The sequence below is a fragment of the Bos mutus genome, chromosome 4 (assembly GCF_027580195.1).
Source record: "Bos mutus isolate GX-2022 chromosome 4, NWIPB_WYAK_1.1, whole genome shotgun sequence".
Classification (NCBI taxonomy): domain Eukaryota; kingdom Metazoa; phylum Chordata; class Mammalia; order Artiodactyla; family Bovidae; genus Bos; species Bos mutus.
The window spans coordinates 17,007,461-17,028,380 of record NC_091620.1 but is presented as its reverse complement, the minus strand read 5'-3'; the positions used below and the strand labels follow the sequence as shown (position 1 = coordinate 17,028,380).

At 45.1% G+C, this 20,920-nt stretch overlaps 1 protein-coding gene across 1 annotated transcript in view; it reads right to left on the bottom strand.

The window, feature by feature from the left end:
• Nucleotides 1-20,920, bottom strand: part of CNTNAP2 (contactin associated protein 2) — a 2,330,533-nt gene that overhangs the window by 18,174 nt on the left and 2,291,439 nt on the right. Inside the window, exon 22 of the mRNA XM_070369076.1 lies at nucleotides 18,767-19,006. Within this exon, the coding sequence (XP_070225177.1) occupies nucleotides 18,767-19,006 (240 nt within the window). The remainder of the gene's footprint in view (nucleotides 1-18,766; nucleotides 19,007-20,920) is intronic.

Here is a 20,920-nt window from a genome sequence, read left to right as displayed (position 1 = left end):
ACTTTACGCACTTTCCTCAAATCTGAGCTCTGTGGCAGAAAATTCTTTTTTCAAACTATTTGTTTTAGCCATTCACTGTTGACTGATATTTTAGAAACTGATATGAAAATCAACTGTTCTTCGCTAGGATGCTGAAGAGCTCAGGGGACAGGCTTTGTTTTAGGAGAGGCAATTTGTTGATCCCATTTTTCAGGAGGGAGAGATTTCTCAAGGTCAGCAGGCTTTTACTCAGGCAAGTGCTGTGTGGCAGGCCCTGGGCGAGCCTTGGTTTTGTGTTTCTACTGTACCTTTCCCCTCAATGTCTCCAGAACGACAACCAGACAGACTTTTAGAGCCCAAGTGGGGAAGAGATTATGAATTTTGGGGTTTGACTTGGAAAGGTAAACAAACCTTACATTTCTAGCTTCTTAAAAGAGCAGCTAAGGACTTTCTTGGTGGTCCAGTGGTTAAGAACCTGACTGCCAATGCAGGAGGCAACAAGGGTTCAATCCCTGGTCCAGGAAGATCCCTCGGGGCAACTAAGCCCATGCACCCCAACTACTGAAGTCCGCCTGCCCGCGAGAAGCCACTGCAATGAGAAGCCCGTGTGCCGCATCTAGAAAGTAGCCCTCGCTCCCCGCAACTAGAGGAAACCCAAGCGCGGCAGCCAGACACAGGGCAACCGGAAAAAAAAAAAAAAAAAGTGGCCAAGTGGCAGCTGCTTGCACGAGTGTTTCAGATCCAGTGACCAAGAGTTAATTAGGTGAAGGGAAATAGGATAAAGGAACTTGTCATCCTCTGCTATAGGTCTTGACTATTTAAATAATGCCAACTTTAAGGTGCTAAAAGAACAATCCGGTTTTACTAAATTCCTTCCTTCCATCCGTTTTTAAGCTGTCTCAGTTGCCTTTCGGGAAAGTGATCGATTGATACTCCCAAGGGAGGGTGACGGTGCGTTCTTCTGTCTGCTTAGCTATAAGGAGGCATCTGGGTTAGAAGCAGCTCATTATTGACTCAGACTCAACACAAGACAAGACATATGATGTCCTTTTCACACCAAAGATGTCTGGTTGTTTTTCATGTGGGCAAAGTGTCGCCTCTTTGGCATTTAATTCTAGTTGTTTCTAAGTCAGTTGTTGAAGCTCTGGCTGACTAATGTGGCAGGCACCGTGGATCATGGATCCTTATGACCCATAGTGCCTGCCACAGGGGCTGGTCTGTGACCTTGGCTAAAACATGGGATGGCACTTTCGTCAGAGCCATGTGGTTGGCTGGTACAAGGGTTGCCAGAACCAGCTTTTTGGGCTCACTAGGACGTTCTGTGCATCCTAGTGAAAGTCGCTCAGTCGTGTGTGACTCTTGGTGACCCCATGGACTATACAGTCCATGGAATTCTCTAGGCTAGAGTACTGGAGTGGGTAGCTGTTCCCTTCTCCAGGGGATCTTCCCAACCCAGGGATCGAACCCAGGTCTCCTGCATTGCAGGTGGGTTCTTTACCAGCTGAGCCACCAGGGAAGCCCTCAGTGTATCCTGCTGTAGAGCTAAGCCGAGCCTGGAAAGCCCAGCTCTGGGGCGTATGCAGCCTCTTCCTCCAAGAAGATGACTGCTCCATCGTGTGTGGGCCACCACTCCTTTCCCTCTGCCACCAGGTTTATAATCCATGTTGACATTAACAGGAAAGCAAGAAGGAGGAAGCGCAAATGTGGGGCATGTGACAAATCTGGGGAGTACCCTTTAAACCCCTTTCTGAGGGAAAAATCGAGTAGGGAAACGGCAACCCACTCCAATATTTTTGATGGAAGAATCCCGTGGACAGAGGAGCCCGGCAGACTCCAGTCCGTGTTGATGCAGAGTCGGCCACAACTGAGCGCATATACATCATCTGAGGGAAAATACGCTTCCAGGCTGCACGCAGCCCCCCGCCCCCCACCTCCAGGTGCCGGCACTCACACAGGCCCCCCAAGGTCAGGGAGGCAGCACCCCGGCCTTGAGTAAGCGGGAGGAGGGGGTTCGTTGGCCTTGAGTGGATCGCGCAGGCTTTGTCTTCTCTTGCATGCCTCATTCCAATGTGCCTTTAGGAGAAAACAAATGAACTGACTCCTAAGTGCTTCGGTTCAGAGCTTTCCAACTTGAAGGCTCAGACAAACCACCTGGGATCTGGTTAAGACACACGTTCGACGGCCTTGGGCTGGGAGCCTGTGTTGTGGGCTGCAGGGGAGCTTGAGTGTACATACCGCTCTTTGAGCAGCAGAGCTTTAATTGAGGCTCACGGTGGTTCACATCTCCTGCTGTTCCTGTGCCTGTGTGTTTAATGTGGTGCCTGAGAAGCAGCTGAAATGATTGCTTCTGAGACTTTTTTTTTTTTTTTTTTTTTTGAGGGACTGACTCCTTGTGTGCTTTTTAAATGAGAGGTATGACAGCACACCCCACAGTGCCACTTCCTTTAACCCTATTTCTTTTGAGTCTTGTGAAAGCTACTACTAGGAACCCTGCTTTCATTTAGGAGGACAATTCTTTAGTATTAAATATTTTGAATGTAGAGTGGGGGAATCTATTACTGATCAATATTCAGAGCTAAGAAAAAACCTGTTTGTGCGTGTGTGCTCAGTCATTTCTGACTCCGTGACCCCATGGACTATAGCCCACCAGGACCCTCTGTCCATGAGAGTCTCCAGGCAAGAATACTGGATTGGGTTGCCATGCCCTCCTCCGGGGCATCATCCCAATGCTGGGATCAAATCCCTGTCTAGTGAGTCTCCTGCATTGGCGGGTGGGTTCTGTACCACTGAGCCACCTGGGAAGCCCTATCACCAAGGAGTTTAATAAATGATTATCTTAGACAAGTCCTTGGAGACCTTTTCTGGTTTAAAACACCTGATTCTCTAAAGCGGGTGTATCAGGGAGGAAAAATATTTCTGTAAGCAGCTTTTGGCAGGAAGAGCTCTTTGCTGGAGGCCCCTTTTGTCTTGTCACTGACTTCTAAGCCAGACTCTCCCTGCTCTACTCATCTTCTGCCAAGCACACCTTTCAGATCTGGTGATCACACAATTCCTTGTCTAGCCTGTTGGTTCTTTCCATAGACGATAGAAGCAGAACTGAAGAATACGTGATTAACAGATGACCAGATGTCTTTGGGGAGCTCATGGACAAACCGTGAGAACAAGATGGCATCTGAGGAAAGACCAGGAGGAGTCGGCCAGCTGGCACACAAGCCTGCACACAGTGGGGGTGGCGGGAACCCTGCCCCCCATATCTCCGCAAGCAACTGAGATCACTTCCCTTTCTCCCTTAAACAACATTCATGGCCCAGCAGAACCTTTGGAGAAGATTTCTGGGGATGCTGAATCTCCCCAGATTGTGGTGTTCTGATTAAAAGCAATTTTCCTTTCTACTAACATTCACCTCTCTCTTGAGTATTGATTTTTCGAGTGGCGAGCAGCCGGATCTGATTTGGTAACACTGTGATGTTGTCATGTAGCTTTCTGACAGTACAGATGCATCCACAGGCATATCTGAGAGAAAACCGATGTAGTTTTAAACACACTGGGCTATCAGTTTCTCTGGAGTTGATTGGTTTTGTTTGAAGGAACTGTCTCCTTGCTGCTGGTTCTTGCATGAATGGGTTGTGCAGTGGCAGAATGCAGTCAGCTGGGGGGAAACCCTGAGGCCACACAGGACCATAGTGTGCCCAGGGTCCCACAGCACCAGAGCGACTGACTCCCACTTGGTGAAATGCTGCAACATGGTCATGCTGGCCGCCAAGTCCAGTGAACACTGTGGCTATGCAGCAGTCTCAGCTAATACAATCTGTGGGCTCCTGATCAGCAGGGCAGTCGTAGCCAGAAGTGTCTGCTGAATCATGGAAATGGCTTTAGTTCAGTTCAGTCGCTCAGTCGTGTCCTACTCTTTGTGACCCCGTGAATTGCAGCACACCAGGCCTCCCTGTCCATCACCAACTCCCAGAGTTCACCCAAACCCACGTCCACCGAGTTGGTGATGCCATCCAGCCATCTCATCCTCTGTCGTCCCCTTTTCCTCCTGCCCCCAATCCCTCCCAGAATCAGGATCTTTTCCAATGAGTCAACTCTTGGCATGAGGTGGCCAAAGTACTGGAGTTTCAGCTTTAGCATCATTCCTTCCAATGAACACCCAGGACTGATCTCCTTTAGAATGGACTGGTTGGATCTCCTTGCAGTCCAAGGGACTCTCAAGAGTCTTCTCCAACACCACAGTTCAAAAGCATCAATTCTTGGCGCTCAGCTTTCCTCACAGTCCAACTCTCACATTCATACATGACCACTGGAAAAACCATAGCCTTGACTAGACGGACCTTTGTTGGCAAAGTAATGTCAGTTTCTTAGGAGGGAGTAGTTGAGAAATTAACGATAGTAAGAAAGAGAAACTGAAGCGGAACTAAAGAGCCTCATGATGAGGGTGAAAGAGGAAAGTGAAAAAGCTGGCTTAAAACTCAACATTCAAAAAACTAAGATCATGGCATCCAGTCCCATCACTTCATGGCAAATAGAGGGGAAAAAGTGGAAGCAGTGATATGTTTTATCTTTGAGCTCCAAAATCACTGCAGATAGTGATTGCAGCCATAAAATTAAAAGACTCCTTGGAAGATCAAGCCAGTCAATCTTACAGGAAATCAACCCTGAATACTCTTTGGAAGAACTGAGGCTGAAGCTGAAGCTCTAGTATTTTGGTCACCTGGTGGGAAGAGCTGACTCATTGGAAAAGACTCTGATGCTGGGAAAGATTGAATGCAGTAGGAGAAGAGGGCAACAGAGGATGAGATGGTTGGATGGTATCACTGATTCGATGGACATGAACTGGGGCAAACTCTGGGAGATGGTGAGGGACAGGGAAGCCTGGTGTGCTACAGTCCATAGGATCACAAGAGAGTCAGACATGACTTGACAACTGAACAACAACTCCTTGGAGGGAAAGCTATGACAAACCTAGACAGTGTATTAAAAAGCAAAGACATCACGTTGCTGACACAGGTCTGTATACTCAATGCTATGGATTTTCTGGTAGTCATGTACGAGTTTGAGAGTTGGACCATAAAGGCAGCTGAACACAGAAGAACTGATGCTTTCGAATTGTGCTGGAGAAGACTCTTGAGAGTCCCTTGGACAGCAAGATCAAACCAGCCAATCCTAAAGGAAATCAACCCTGGATACTCATTGGAAGAACTGATGCTGAAGCTCCAATACTTTGGCCACCTGATGTGAAGAGTCAACTCACAGGAAAAGACCCTGATGCTGGGAAAGATTGAAGGAAAAAGAAGGGGGCGGCAGAGGATGAATGGCTGGATGGCATCACTGACTCAATGGACATGAGTTTGAGCAAACTCTGGGAGATAGTGAAGGACAGAGAAGCCTGGCGTGCTGCAGTCCATGGGGTTGCAAAGAGTTGGACATGACTTAGAGACTAACAATGATGACAAAGAAGAAGAAACTAACCCATCACAGTGAATAAGCCAAAATATGTTTTTTAAAGACATTCCCTGATATATTTTACCTTTTCTTCTAGTGGTCAAGAGTTGGCACCATTCAGAAGACCCATGTTTTCAGGAGACCCTGGAGAGACTACCTTCAGAATTATGCTGAGAAAAGCACCCACCAGACACCAAGGAAGTCCCAGAAAAGGCTCTGGACTTGGAGAATCTGTGGCTGGGAGTTCAGTGAAAATAACATTTTTTTTTTTTAATCACCTAAATCTAGTCAGGGCTTCCAGGTGGCTCTGCTCGCCAATGCAGGAGACCTGGGTTCAATCCCTGGGTTGGGAAAATCCCCTGGAGGAGAGCATGGCAACCCATTCCAGTGTTCTTGCTTGGAGAATCCCATGGACAGAGGAGCCCGGTGGGCTACAGTCTATGGGGTGGCAGAGAGTCGGACATGATTTAGCAGCAAACAGCAAATCTAGTCAAAAGATGGGTCTCCTCATTTGGAAGAATATTTAGGTATAGTTAATCATTTGAGATCCAACCAGTCCATTCTGAAAGAGATCAGCCCTGGGATTTCTTTGGAAGGAATGATGCTAAAGCTGAAACTCCAGTACTTTGGCCACCTCATGCGAAGAGTTGACTCACTGGAAAAGACTCTGATGCTGGGAGGGGTTGGGGGCAGGACAAGAAGGGGACGACAGAGGATGAGATGGCTGGATGGCATCACTGACTCGATGGACGTGAGTCTGAGTGAACTCCGGGAGTTGGTGATGGACAGGGTGGCCTGGCGTGCTGCGATTCATGGGGTCGCGAAGAGTCGGACACGACTGAGTGACTGAACTGAACTGAGGTGAAGTGTTCAGAAACCAGTATAGAGACGAGAGTGGTTTCTGAGAACATACATGTGTCTAACCCAGATCACAGCTGGCTGTCAGGACTCTGCCTTCACTGGGGTCTACTAGAGGGGATCCCTAGTAGACCAAAACTAAAGGGCTTTAGACAGTAAGTCTATACACATTTAAAGTCTTTTATCAATGCCCTAGTGGGCTCTTGCTTTTGAAATACTTTTTCCAGCTGTATTAGCACAAGTCAAAGTTTTAAACTTCAGCCTCAAGACAGTGTCTTTTCTTCTGAGGCTGACCTCAGAAAGTAGGATATATAATAACCCCATGCTTGATATTTTCACTGTGTTTTGAACTATTCTTTCCTTGAATTAACCTCAGATCTCAAAATGCAACTGTCTCTGCTGGGTGGCAGGTGGAATGGTCATCAAAGAGAATCCTGGGAAACAAATGACCCTTGTTCATGAGAGCTTCCCGATGCTCCCCACAAAGAGGCTCCTCCTTGGGGCTGGCTCACATGTTATCAAGATAACCTGAGAAACTCCTGCACAAGCCACGTGTGCTGTCAGAGCCCTTTTTCTCATTCATGGCCACAGAGTGTGAAATAATACTTAACTGGCTCCAGCAGTCTGGAGGGTGATTGACTGCGTATCAAAAATGAGAGAGTGGAAAGGAAAAGGACGGTGTATCCAGTAGCAGGGCTTTCACCTACAGGCGGTGCAAGCTGCTGGTTATTGGAGACTTCCGCATTATGCAGAAGGGACGACAGAAGATCGGAGAACAGTTCAGAGGGAAGAACTGGAATTCTTTTATGTTTAACTCAGGCGTTTCACTGAGAGAAAGGAAAAGTGAAAAAAGAACTGAATCGGAGGTAAACACGCCTGAATTGCACACCTGATGATGCTGTTCTCAGCATGAAAGTGAAAGTATTAGTCGCTCAGTCATGTCCAACTCTTTATGACCCCATGGACTGTAGCCCACCAGGCTCCCCTTTCCATGGAATTCTCCAGGCAAGAATACTGGAGTGGGGTGCCATTCCCTTCTTCAGGGGATCTTCCTGACCCAGGAATCGAACCTGAGTCTCCCACACTGTGGGCAGATTCTTTACCATCTGAGCCACCAACTTCTCTGTATACTTTTAAGCAAAGTGCTGTAAACAGTGGGATCTGGGGTTCATGGTCCTGACAGCATATTCAGACTCTTTGGGGATGGGAGGCAGGTGTCGGGGGTCCAAAAAGCTCCCCAGAGGATGCTAAAGTGCAGCCACCGCTGCAGTCACTCATTAGGTGTTTACTGAGGGATGAATGCACTTTCTGAGTCACACTTTATTGTTAATCTTTAAAATGTGGTCAGTAATGTCCACTCAGACCACACAGATCTACTATCAGGATGAAACAGAATCATGAACTGAAAGCATTTCAGCCAAGTTATGTACAAATGTATCATTTCTGGCTTTATCCTTTCCTTTTTCCTAAAAGTTAAAATTCTCAACTAAACTTTTGAAAATCACTTTCAGCCATTTCTCACAGGGAAATTTCACAATTAATCTCATTCTCTATGTTTAAAATAATTGCACCCCACGATCATATGAATTTTTATGTACATTTATGTTTTAGCATAGAACTGATTTTACCTTTTTAAAAAAAAGCCTTTTGGGACTGTTCCCAGGCAGAAAGAAACTCAACAGCATAATCAAGGATCTGCCTGGTTTTTAGACACTCTTGAATACAGACTTGTGCAGAACGTGGGGAATCAACCGCAGATCTTCTCCAACGGTGAAACAACTGACATTGGGTCAAAAACCTCATCTGGCACAATGTTTCTGCAACTTCAGAAACCAGAGGCAGGACACAGGCCCTGAACTGCCAGCAAAGGTGGAGTCAGCACTTCTATTAATAGGTGGGGCCTGGCAGGCAATATCCCGGGAGGAGTCACACCCAGGGATCCTGATGGAAGTCTTTCTGGTTGACAAGTCAGAAAAGGAAGTGCTACCGGATTAATCTGGAAGGCTGAGCTCCCTCGAATGGCCCCAAGGGATATACAAGGATGTTCAGCAATGCAGTGTAGTAGGAAGAGTTTGCACCGGGCCTCGAGAGAGGTAACGGCAGAAACAGACACCCGGGGACAACCCTGGGCCCAGACAGACTTCCCTTTCACGGGCTTCTCGCAACACTGCAGCGGCATAAGAGCAAGACAGAAGGGAACCCTGCGACTTGCTGGAGGGGTTCTGCCATCCACAGAGGAGTTGCTATAGCAACACGCATCACCTGTGACCCCGGCCCTCCCTAGCCCCACGTGACGGAGGTGACAGCGGACAGTCCTGGAAGGCAGGGAACAGGGACGCGCCTCTAAGGATGGTGCCAAGTGGGGTGGGGGTGACGGCTTGGACAGAGTACTGGACAGAACCCCAACATCCTTGGGCTTCAAAATCTGTTGTGTGGGAAGAAGGGAAAGAGGACAACACTGGGATTAAAGAGAAGCCCACAGGAAGGAGGAATCAAGGAGCTGGGAAGTTGTCCCAGAGGTGGGGGCTGGTACCCCTCTGGATTTTTCCATGGTGGTGTTGGGCAGTCCTAGTTAGGAACGAGGAGAACCTGAGTGAAGGCAGCCCCAGACACGGTTGGGCACGTGGGACAGCGAGCAGAGGGTGTCGGGGGCTGAGAGGGGGTCAACCCACCGCCCTTCACTTCAGCCACTCTGGTGAATTTTCCCTACATCAGCTCCTCACCTGCCCCACTGTAATCGGAACACACACCTGCCGACCTGCTCTTGCAGTGATGTCTGAAGGCTTTGCAGTTAAGGAGACCTCTAAAGACTGCCCAGGTCCCTTAGATGAGAGTCTAGTCAACAATATTCATGCCGAGACACTGCATCCGGCATGTGCAGTCTGGGAGGCCAGAGTCGTAGAGCTTAGATTTGCTAACTTCGGTTCATTTCCTCTGAAGGAGGATGTTACACACAAGCCAAAAATGACAATAAAGAAATATCCAAATGATGTCAAGAGCAGCAAATACAAATGTAAAGAAGTCAAGATAAAAGCAAGAGGCAAAAGAAAACAGAAAATGATAGAACTAATAAACAAATCCATAGTTGGTCGTGTGGGGGAAAAAAAAATCTGTCAGATAATCTGAGAAAAAAGGGAAACGTCTACACCTACAATATAAAAACACATGTATAGAAATTTTCTAAGGAGAGAATGGAAATTATTATGAAAATGTATTTTGTTCAACGCTGCAGAAGTGAATTGGAAAACTTAGATTACATGCATGAATTTCTAGAAAAATGTAAAGAGCAGAAATTATAGTAGAGGAGAAAGAGACTCTAATTAGACCAATGATCATAAAAGAAGTTGAGAGAGTTGCTAAGGAGCTCCGCTCACACACACACACGAGAGAACAGTCAGCTCCAGTGGTTTTACAGCTGACGTTTACTCAAATTACAAAGTACAGATGGGAAGGGCTCCAGGGCTATTTCTATCTTTGCAACACGTAGAGTGTGGTCCATGGCCCAGCAGCATCAGCACCACCTGGGAGGTTGTGAGAGCAGCAGCATCTCAGGTCCCACCTCTGACCTGCTGAGTCTGCATTCATGCATCTCCCCAGGTGAGTCTAAGCACGTTCAAGTTTGGAGGGGGGCTTCTTGGAGTTACTCCACTGGTTAGAGAGTGATGGAGAAAGTCCTGCCATGGCAGGGACTGCGTATCCCAGAGTCTGAAGTCAAGGTGTGGGCAGGCCTGAGTTCCCATCTGGAAGCCCTGGGGGGAAATGTGCTTCCAAGCTCACTCTTGATGTTGCTAGAATTTGACCTTTGAGGTTGGGGGACTGAGGTCCCAGGCCCCTTCCTGATCTGACTGGGACTGCTCTCCTGGGGGCCTCCCATATTCCTTGCTGGGTGGCCCCTTAGACTTTCTTTTTATAAAATCCCAACTTGCACTCCCCCAAAGTAAAAGGATGCTACAATCCCATCTTATCCAAGAATTACTTTTGTGAAAAAACAAAGCTAGACTTCCTTGGTGGTCCAGTGGCGAAGACTCCATGTTCCCAGTGCAGGGGACATGGGTTCTATCCCTGGTCTGCAGAGCAACTGAGGCCCTGAGCCACAACTACTGGAGCCCTTGTGCTCTAGGGCCCATGAGCCGCAACTACTGAAGCCTGGAAGCCCTAGAGACCGTGCTCCATAACTGCAATAGAAGCCACTGTAATGAGAAGCCCATGCACCACAATGAAAAGTGGCCCTTGCTTGCCACAACTAGAGAAAACCTGTGCAAAGCAACAAAGACCCAGAGCATCCAAAATAATAGCTTAAAAATAAAAAAGAAAAATGTTTTAGTAAAATGACTTTAGTTATACCTTGAGAGAATGCTTCACTATGACTAAAGGGGGTTAACGCTAGGAATAAAAGCATGGCTCACTGTTTCGAAATCTATCAACAGAAGAAAAAGTGCATGGTTATCTCTAAAAGATGTCGAGGTGGCATTGCTGCTGCTGCTGCTGCTAAGTCGCTTCAGTCGTGTCCGACTCTGTGTGACCCCATGGACTGCAGCCCACCAGGCTCCCTCGTCCCTGGGATTCTCCAGGCAAGAACACTGGAGTGGGTTGCCATTTCCTTCTCCAATGCATGAAAGTGGAAAGTGAAAGTGAAGTCGCTCAGTCGTGTCAGACTCTTAGCGACCCCATGGACTGCAGCCTACCAGGCTCCTCCATCCATGGGATTTTCCGGGCAACAGTACTGGAGTGGGGTGCCATTGCCTTCTCCGGTGGCATCAGATACTATTTAACACCTAGCCCCAGTGAGACACTTATCAAAACAGGAATCCTCAAGGTATCATCTACATATAAAAATCCTAAAGGTATGTGCATATAAGATGTGTCTATACTTGGGCAGAAAACTAAGACAGCCCGCTCAGGTTTTTGGTCCTGGGGGGCACACACCTTTTCCCAATTATATTCAATTAAACGCTCATTAGGTTTGCAGTGAAGGAGTTTGCTGATATAATCAGGTGCTAAATTAGCTGTCTTTTTTTTTCAAATAACTTTTGGAGTTTGCACTTTGCCAAAACAGAGGAACTAGTTAGAAATTAACTTATCAGGCTGTCTTCATAGGAATTTTGTATAATGTAAAAGGAAGACACATGTTAAGTGGAAAGACATTCCGTTGCTGAACAGGAAAACATTATTTGTGTAGGTGTCCATTACTCTGCAATTAACTTACACATAAAATTCAGTCCCCATAAAATCTCTAGGTAATGCCAGTAAAATGATTGGAACACTAAAATCACTTGGGAAAAGCAATGTTCAAGGACAGGAACATTCTGAAAAAAGGACAGTCAAAGGGAAATTAGCTCTATGAGAAATTAAATGTTATTATAAAAGCTCAATCATGACCACAGCTTGCTACTATCTCAAGAAGAGTCAGATTAGTGCAACAGATCAGAGAGGCCAGAAGCAGATTTAAATATAAAGGGAAAATTTGAATATAATAAAGATGGGGGAAAATTGGTTGATGATGCCCCAACCAATAGTGCTGGAACTACTGACTGGCCAGGGGATGAGCAGAGAAAAATGAAGCTGGGTTCCTAGCGTATTCTTACCACCCAAATAAATTTCAAATGCAGTAAGTATGTATAGTTAAAGGATGAAATCTAGAATTATTAGAAAAAAAAAAGGAATAATTTTTAAAACATTTCTAAATGGAGAAGGCATTATATAAAACCCTAAAGCCAGGAAACACTTCATCTTTCATCAGATAAAATTTAGAGGTTTTTTTTTTACATGGAGGGAAAAACTCATAAATTTAAAAAGTAGATATCAAACTGGGAAACCATTGGAACATGTAGTAAAATGTCAATTTACCTAATATATAAAAATCCTTATGAGTCAATAAATGACCAACAGACCAACGGGAAACAATATGAATATACAAATAATTCTTTGGTCAAGGAATATCAACAGGCAGTTCAGGGAAAAATACACACAAGTGACTTATGAACAAAGATATTTAATCTCACTCATGATTAATGAAACCCAAATTAAGACAACAAAACCACTTTTCCAATACAGTGTAGCAAGATTTAGAAGATTATGATGTGCTGTGTTGATGAGGGTGTAGGGAAAAAGACATTCATATCTTATTGGATTGGAGGTATTCCGTCACTGGAGGGTGATTTGTAATACAATCAAAATTAAAAATACATCCCTTGACTCGGCAAACTAACATGTATAAAGCTATTCATATGGAAATAAAAGATGGGAACTTAAATAACCATTAGATCAAAAAAATCTGTAACTAATATTTTATTTGACGAGCTATATAAATGTGCTTGGTGCTCTACGGAAAAGCAGAATGTGGATCATTTGCAGGAAAAGCACACATCAGAAGAGATGATAATTGTTTTTTGGACTTGAATAAATGTCTGTGTCGGTCACTGAAGAGAACAAAAGACACAAAAGATAACAAGAAATTAGGTATCAGAGATTAAACAAATTAATCATGTGATCTTAGCATCAGGAGGAAAAAAGGGATCTGCTTAGAAATAATTAAGATATAAACATAAGAGCTGGAAAGATTATTTTAAGTGCTTGCAAGTGGTAAAGAAAACCACTACCAGCTTGTAATTATGATGCGGGGAAAGACTGAGGGCAGAAGAAGCGGGTGGCAGAGGATGAAATGGTTGGAAGGCATCATCGACACAATGGACATGAATCTGAGCAAACTCCAGGAGACAGTGGAGGACAGAGGAGCCTGGCATGCTGCAGCCCATGGGGTTGCAGAGTTGGACACGACTTAGCGACTGAACGACAGCAACGTATGAGAAGATTCCTAGGGAAATGAAACGACACCTTAAAGTGCCTTGCCAGTCTTAATACTATTTAAATAATAACCTACGATGTGGCCTTTGGTCTATGTATTCTGATTCAATATCATGAATGTGATTTAAAAAAAAAAAACAACCACCCTAAGACTTACTACCAGTGCCTCATAAGACAGCTGGTACACAGTTTGGAGTTGTTCCTTAGTGCAGAAATTTGTGGCATCAGATTATTTTTTCTGTTTGTTTTGTTTTTATATTTTACAGACATGCATTGCCATCTGTAGTCATCTTACTGCTGGCAAATTCTTGCCATTCCAAGGAAATAAGCTTCCCTGAATCTGCTGCTGCTGCTGCTAAGTCATTTCAGTCGTGTCCGACTCCGTGTGACCCCACAGATGGCAGCCCACCAAGCTCTTCTGTTCCTGGGTTCTCCAGGCAAGAATCTGACAAAGAGGAAAAAACAGAGCCCAGGGTTCTGAGAGGTGAATCACAGCTACTGTCTGGGGTTCTGCAACCTGTAAGTGAACCAGAACTCAGGGTCAGGGGTTGAGTTTTCTGCCTTGTAACTGAAAGGACCAGAATGCTGTGGTTTAGAAACAGGCCGTACCTATTATCCAAAGGCGGAAAAAATTAGGCAGAAAAAGAACTGACTGGTCGTTTCTAATATAATGGAATTGGTTTAAGAAATCAACATAATTTTACCATTTCCCCCTTGTAAAAAAAAAAGCACTCTCACAGCTCCAGGCCTTGTGTTTATGATTATCCTGACATTCCACCCAGTGCTTGCCAAACTCCATGCACATGGGAATCATGTTTTTTGTCATATACATGTGAAACCTAATTATTATTTACTTATTCTCATTAAATTGACCTGATTTCTTATTTAAACAAATGCAGTGATAAAGCTTTATAACCCTACTGAGTACTTCTACGGCCTGTCAAGGCTCTAAACAGAAGCCTGTTCTTTATTAAAGGGTGAATAGCGTGGGCGAGAGAGCTGTTAAAGGCATGCCAGAACCAAATAGAGACTCTCTCTTTAACAAAATTAGAAGGACTGAAAAAGAGATGAAAAGGAAATAACTGTATATTATGCCACGTGATGATATACCCACTTTCTTCCCAAAATGATCTGGTGAGCCCCTATGAAGGCCAACATGTAGCACTGCTCCAGGAGCCACAGGCTACGATGCAAATGGCATCCTTTGCAGTTGTGCAGTGCACAGCCTGACCAACCGTGCATATTCCTCCTTTAAAAAACAGTGACAGAGCCTACCAGGCGCGAGAGAGGCAATGAGTAGCTCAGTCAGTAGTGTTCCAGAGAGAACAAGAATCTTATTATGTGAAGCCAGCATACCTTGGAATCCATTCTTTGCCTTTATCATTTGATATCATCTAAGACATAAGAAAGAAATACAAGGGAGCAGAAAGAACGTGAGACCAAAGGATGGATGTCTGGAATTCTAGTTTCCAGGTTTCTGCAAAGCAAATACTCCAGTGTGGCATGAAGTGGAGAGCCCTTGGTTGTTCACGGGGTTGTGTTAGTTGCTCAGTCCCGTCCAGCTCTTTGTGGCCTCATGGACTCTAGCTCACCAGGTTTTGTCCATGGAGTTCTCCAGGCAAGAATACTGGAGTGGGTTACCATTCCTTTTTTCCAGGGAATCTTCCCAACCCAGGGATCGAACTCAGGTCTCCTGCATTGCAGGCAGATTCTTTACCATCTGAGCCACCAGGGAAGCCCCCGTTGATCATGAAGTTCTCTTTAATACTAAAGACACAGACACCCTATCTTGCAGCAAGGGGCATGCTTTATTTTAAAATAAATGTGCGTACTTCATTTTAAAGCAGCATTTCTCCCCCTGATATCCTTCCAAATTAAGCTTGCAACTGATTTAAAAAAACTGAATAATAATTTGGCATCTTCCTCCAATTGAAGATCCTTCTATAAAGATGCATTTTCATGGGAGGCCTTGACTCTGACCCCACACTGTGGATTTCTTGTTTGTTTGTTCCAAGTGTGTTTTTCCAGTTACCAGTAGGCAGACTAGTTTTCCTCAAGTACCGATAAAAACTCAGTCCCCATGAGCTTTCTTGTGAAATGGTTAGAGAAGCCCAATCTTTGGCAAGCTCACTGCCATAGCCTTTCAGTTTGGGATTTCACCACTGAAGGGCTTCACTGTTTTTCATAAACTTGTTTCTGGGTATTCACTGTTCTTTCCTTTTGGTAACCTCACTTTGAAGGGTTTGCCAAGGCGGGGCGATTATTAAGCTCTCTTATTTAGTGATGGAGTGATTCTCCATCTTGCTACACATTAGAATCACCTGGGGGAGGTTTTACATCTCTGGCCATCTGTATCTTACCCCTAAAGTATCTGATTTAATTGGTCAGGGGTGTGGCCTGGAAATCAGGGGTTTTAAGAGCTCCCCAGGTGATGTGAAAATGCATTTGAGACAGAGGTGAGCGCTTTTGACTCTGTTGTGCACATGAGTCATGGGGGAATCTGGCTAAAACGTAGGTGCCGATTCAGTGGGTCTGGGGAAGGGCCTGGGCTCTGCATTTCTAACAGGCTTCCAGGTGATACTCACACCGCTGGTGAGGACCACACTTTTCAAGGCACCAGATCACACAGATCTCCTTCCAAATGTCCTCTAATCAAACCAGGACTAAGGAGCTCTTCCCATCCTGTACCTGTACAGCCTCAAGTAACATGATTTACAGCTAGAAACGGCATCTTTGTGTATACACTGTTGTTTGTTTCTGAATATCTGATAGTGAGTCTTCTGAGTCATATAAAAAAGATTATCCAGAAAAGCAAAACCCCGGAATCAGAATTCAGAGTGATGAATTTAGGCTCACAAGAACTAGGCTGCAATTGCTGATGTGAGGACCTAACCAAGAACCCCAGAGTTGGTATGAAGATTATTTTAAGCCAAGGATATTTGGGATTTGACAGATGCAGTAAGAAATCTTTTGGGAACTTCCCATATCCAACTACAAATAGAATGAGACCATAAATCTCCTTTTCTGGGAGCTTTTAAGTCCCAGGAAAGAGGCCAAGAGCAACGCTACCCGAAATCACCCTTTCCAGGGGGTGTTTTATGGCCTTGAAAAGGACAAAGACCATTCATGCCGGCATGAACAAACATCACAAACTTTCTTATCTCCTGTCTTTCCTTTAGAAGCCCATTTGTTCTTCCCAGAGGTCTCCCCCACCTTCTGTTTCTCTATGAAGACATGTGTAGAGGAAAAGTTTGTCCTCCTAGACACTAAGGCTCTGGAGTCTGATATTAAATAATCTTCCCTTATATCTATTTCTTTCTCTGCACCCTCGTCCAGCCCCCAACCCCCATTCTCTTTTTCCCACTCACCTAAAAGAAAAAAAAAAAAATTCATCTAAACAAGCCTCTGTCATATCTCATAAGTGGTTTTCTGTTCTCTTAATAAAGTTTATGAGACGGAGACACACATTTCTTTATAAGCATTTACCCATTATAGAAATTAACCTGGAATTCCAATTATGGAATAAACTATGATGATGAGACTGATACAGCAAATGGTAAACACCAGGTAAGAACTTTCTGCCCAAGTACAAACAGAAAATTTCTGCAAATGGACCTTGTGTTACATAGGTCAGGCCACTGTAATACCTGGGTAATAGACTTCTAATTTGAACATTGAAATGTTCCCTATACACATTACTACATCAATCAGAAGAATGAAAGTGTCATATATAAAGCACGATTTTTTAAAAAATAAATGAACTTGGGACTTCCCTGGTGGCCCAGTGGCTAAGACTGCATTCCCAATGCAGGGGGCCCTGGTTCGATCCCTGGTCAGGGAACTAGTTCCCACACACGACAACTAAAGATCCCGTGTGCCGCCAAATAAATAAACACGAAAAACAAACAACTCAAACTTTGGCCTTTACAACTGATCTCACAGACCATCAAGCAAATAATTTGCTAATTAAGGCAAGAATGAATACGAACTCCTGTTGGACCAAAGGAGCGTCTAGAGGCTTATAGAAACTGATTTCTTGGCAGCCGACCAAGAACACACACACATGCTGATGGTCTCAAGCAGTGAGAAGCTGTAACAGCATTAGGAACCTGCCTATTTCAAAGCGTAGGCCTTGTCTCCACCAACCCGGGCATTTGGAAGAATCTGAGAAGTCTCTCCTCTGCAGCCCTGACAAGGCCTTGTCCCATCTCATATCTTCACTACTTTTCTTCTTTCAGCACCAGGACTGCTTCCCTTTGTTCAAGCCAGCCCACGAGGAAAAGCCAGCCGCAGTGTCATCCTAACAATACTCGTAGAAGGGAATTCTTTTTAAGTACTCCCGGCACACAGCACCCTCTCCATGGTATTGGAACCCACGTGTGAGGAACAAAGAGGACTGTTTAGTCTGTCTATTCTGACAATGGGGCAATTCTGGCTTCTTTTCGAAGCTTCACAACGCTTAGCAGGCAAATCCTGGCAAGAATTCATGATGACAAGAGATTCCTGGAAGCTGATAAATAACCGTGGCTGGGGGTGGAATATGTATAAGGAATCAAACACAACAATGTTTCCATGATGCACTGTTACAAATCAGGAGTTAGGGTCGGGGAGGACTAGAGAGCCTTGACTGGATGTTCACACATCATAGCAAGTTGTATCTAATATAATAATAGCAACCACTCTGTTAGTGTTATTGCAGCTAAACTTCTGTCTGGTTTGCTCCGTGTCAATGGCTTGCTCTGCCAAGTGTTTTAAATCCATCATCTTGCAAGGAATTCTCTAAGTTAGGTCTTCATTTCAGACGTGGGGAGACTGAGGAACAAGGTTAAGAAACCCGCTGGGCAGAGGCAGTGATGGTATCAGACCCCAGGCCTCCCGCCCTGCCTCACCCCTTCCTGTCTTGGGCATCAGCAAAGTCAGTCATCATTTTGGAGACTCATCAGTAGGTCTGGAGGTGTCTCAGAGATCTCGCCCACTTCATACCTTAGAGTGAAAAAGCAGAGACTTGGAGCACTTACTCAAGCAGCCCGACCATCTGGGTAGGGCAAGGAGGGGGACCCACGGGCTCCTCATCACTCAGGGTCATGTGGTCACTGAATTCGCATCCAATTAATTTTGCAGCTGACCACTGCATCCCTTCATTTTAGTGCTATGCTTTCAAATGACCAGTATTATTACCTGCAGAAGTGGTAAAAATCCACTGAGCTTTCTCAGCCTACGTGCACCCCTAAAGCCTGGAAGGCTACAGGGTTGTGTGTATAAATACACTGTTGGGAGAGGAATCTGACAGTTTCAGGTAATCTTTTAATATTAGAACATGGATGGCGGGGCTGCATGGCAGCCGAATCACAAAGGCAGAAGCAAGGAACTGATTTGATCAGATCATCTGACAGTCATGTTGAAGACATCCATTTGGGCATCTCATTATTTCACTTAAATGCAGAAGAGTCAATAATACAATATTCCTTCCCTTCAACTTATTTACTTCTGGCCTGGAGCAAGAATACGGTGGTACGTTTTGAGCCTTGGAAGTGCTAAGCACTCTGTTCATACCTTCCTTCACTTCCTTAATCCCCCAACTATGTCACCAGCAATGTTCTGTTATTAATCCCCATTTTACAGAAGAGAAAACTGAGGCTTAAGAAATAAAGCATTCTACCCAAGACAGGGCTTTGGACTTTACCCGAATCCAGGTGGTCCAAGTGCCAGGGGTCGGTGGCGGACGACATGGGAGACAGGGTGAGCGGGGAGGCCCCGCAGTTGGATTCCACCAGCTCGCCCTGGATGTGCACGTGAGCTGAGGCGTTGGTCTGCCTCAAGGCCGCCTTGAGAGGGGCGATTTGGTTGAACTGGACTCTGGAGAGGCAGCCGGTGAATCCTGGGGTGTTGTACGTGTGGATCTCTTGGTCAATCTTCCCTGTTTCTAAAAGAGAAAGAAAGAGAAAGTAAAGATCATGTACACTCACTAGATCAGAGCTGTAGTATACTCTCGTCTTTGAACATTTGTGTCCAAATCTTGCTCTTGGCTTTCAGTTTAAGATACTATGTTCTTTCAGATGAAACATTAATGACTGGATAAGGCTTTAGGGCTGAAGACTTCACTTTAAAAGGACCTTCTCTGTCATTGGAGAACGTGGTAAGAAGAGTAAGACTATATTTGCTAAAATAAAATACATTCCTAATTACCTTCCAGCTACTTGAGATGTTGCTGAAACTAACAACACTCACTTGGCTCTGACTGACTTTTCACCTCTTTTCTGATGCTCCAGTGACTCTCATATAACTTCCCAGACCTCCTGGTAGATTAAGGTTTCCTTTTGTGCCTCTTATTTTATTCTTTAGAATTCTTAAAAAAAAAAAAAAAAAAAAATGATTCCTACAGCCTATAATCCTGGAGAAGGGAATAGTAACCCACTCTAGTGTTCCTGCCTGGAGAATCCCATGGACAGAGCTTGGCGAGCTATAGTCCCTGGGGTTGCAGGACCGACACGACTGAGCGACTAACACACACACACACAGCCTATAATCAGGCATTTTCTTTCTTTAGAATCCAGTCCTCTGGGAATTCTGAGGCTTCCAGAATCCCAGCTAGTGTGGGAAGGGTGTTTTGGGAGTCAGGAAAGTTTCCTAATTCAATTACAAACATACAAATGCATTTAAGAATCATCACCTCCCCTAAACCTGTAAGTTCAGCCTCTTCTCCTACACTAACATTCAAATCAGGGGTGAGTCTGGGTGGGGGCATTTCCAAATTACTGTGTGAATTAATATAAACACACACTGGGACTTCACTGGTGGTCCAGTGGCTAAGACTCTGCACTCAATGCAGGGGGCTCCGGTTCAACCCCTAGTCAGGGAACTAGATCCCACATGCCACAACTAAAACCTGGTGTAGCCAAATAAACAAATAAATAAAAATAAATCACACGGGCTTCCCTGGTGGCTCAGATGGTAAAGAATCTGCCTGCAATGCAGGAGACGCAGGTTTGATACTGGGTCAGAGAGATCCCCTGGAGAAGGGAATAGCAACCCACTCCAGTATTCTTGCCTGGAGAATTCCATGGACAGAGGAGCCTGGCCGGCTACAGTCCTTGGGGTCGCAAAGAGTCGGACATGACTGAGCGACTAAGCACTCATACACACACACACACATCATACCAGTTAAGCAAAAGCAAGTGTCTTCTTGACCATGGCCCTGGATTCTAGAACCTACCAAGCAGAATGAGGGTTGAAGGAGTCCTAGACCCTCCTACTCCATGGTTCTTATTAGTGTGGTTCCTGGACCAGCACCATTAGCATCACCTGGGAAGGTGTTAGAGCTGCAGGGGGTGGGGCCCGGCCCTTTGTATGTCAGCACGCCCTCCAGGTGATCCTGATATGGTTAAGGTCTGAGGCCCACAGCTAAACTATGGGCAATGATAATGCAGGGCTGCAAATCCAGGGGGTGGGCAACCAGCTCTCCAGAGAAGAGCACAGAGCTTGTATTCAGGTGGGAGACTATGCTAAGATGATGCTGACCTTTTAAATACAAGGATGTGGTATGAGCTATTCACCCTTCCACTTGAACTGTGGAAAATAAAGACTTTGGAAAACAGGAGTTAGATACTTCTTTAAAAAGCTGGGTTCAGAGCCGGTGATGTTTCTAATGGGGGAATGCATACAGGTGAAATAGTCTTGTAAAAAAATTTACTCCTCCATTAATTAAAGAATAAGTCAGTGGTGAAGGGAGCTTTCAGACCTTGAGGGCACAAGAAATGAATGTATTGATTATTCATCACATTAAAAAATCAGTGTATTGACTGACCTGCACTAGTCCCATGTAAATTTCGATTAGTAC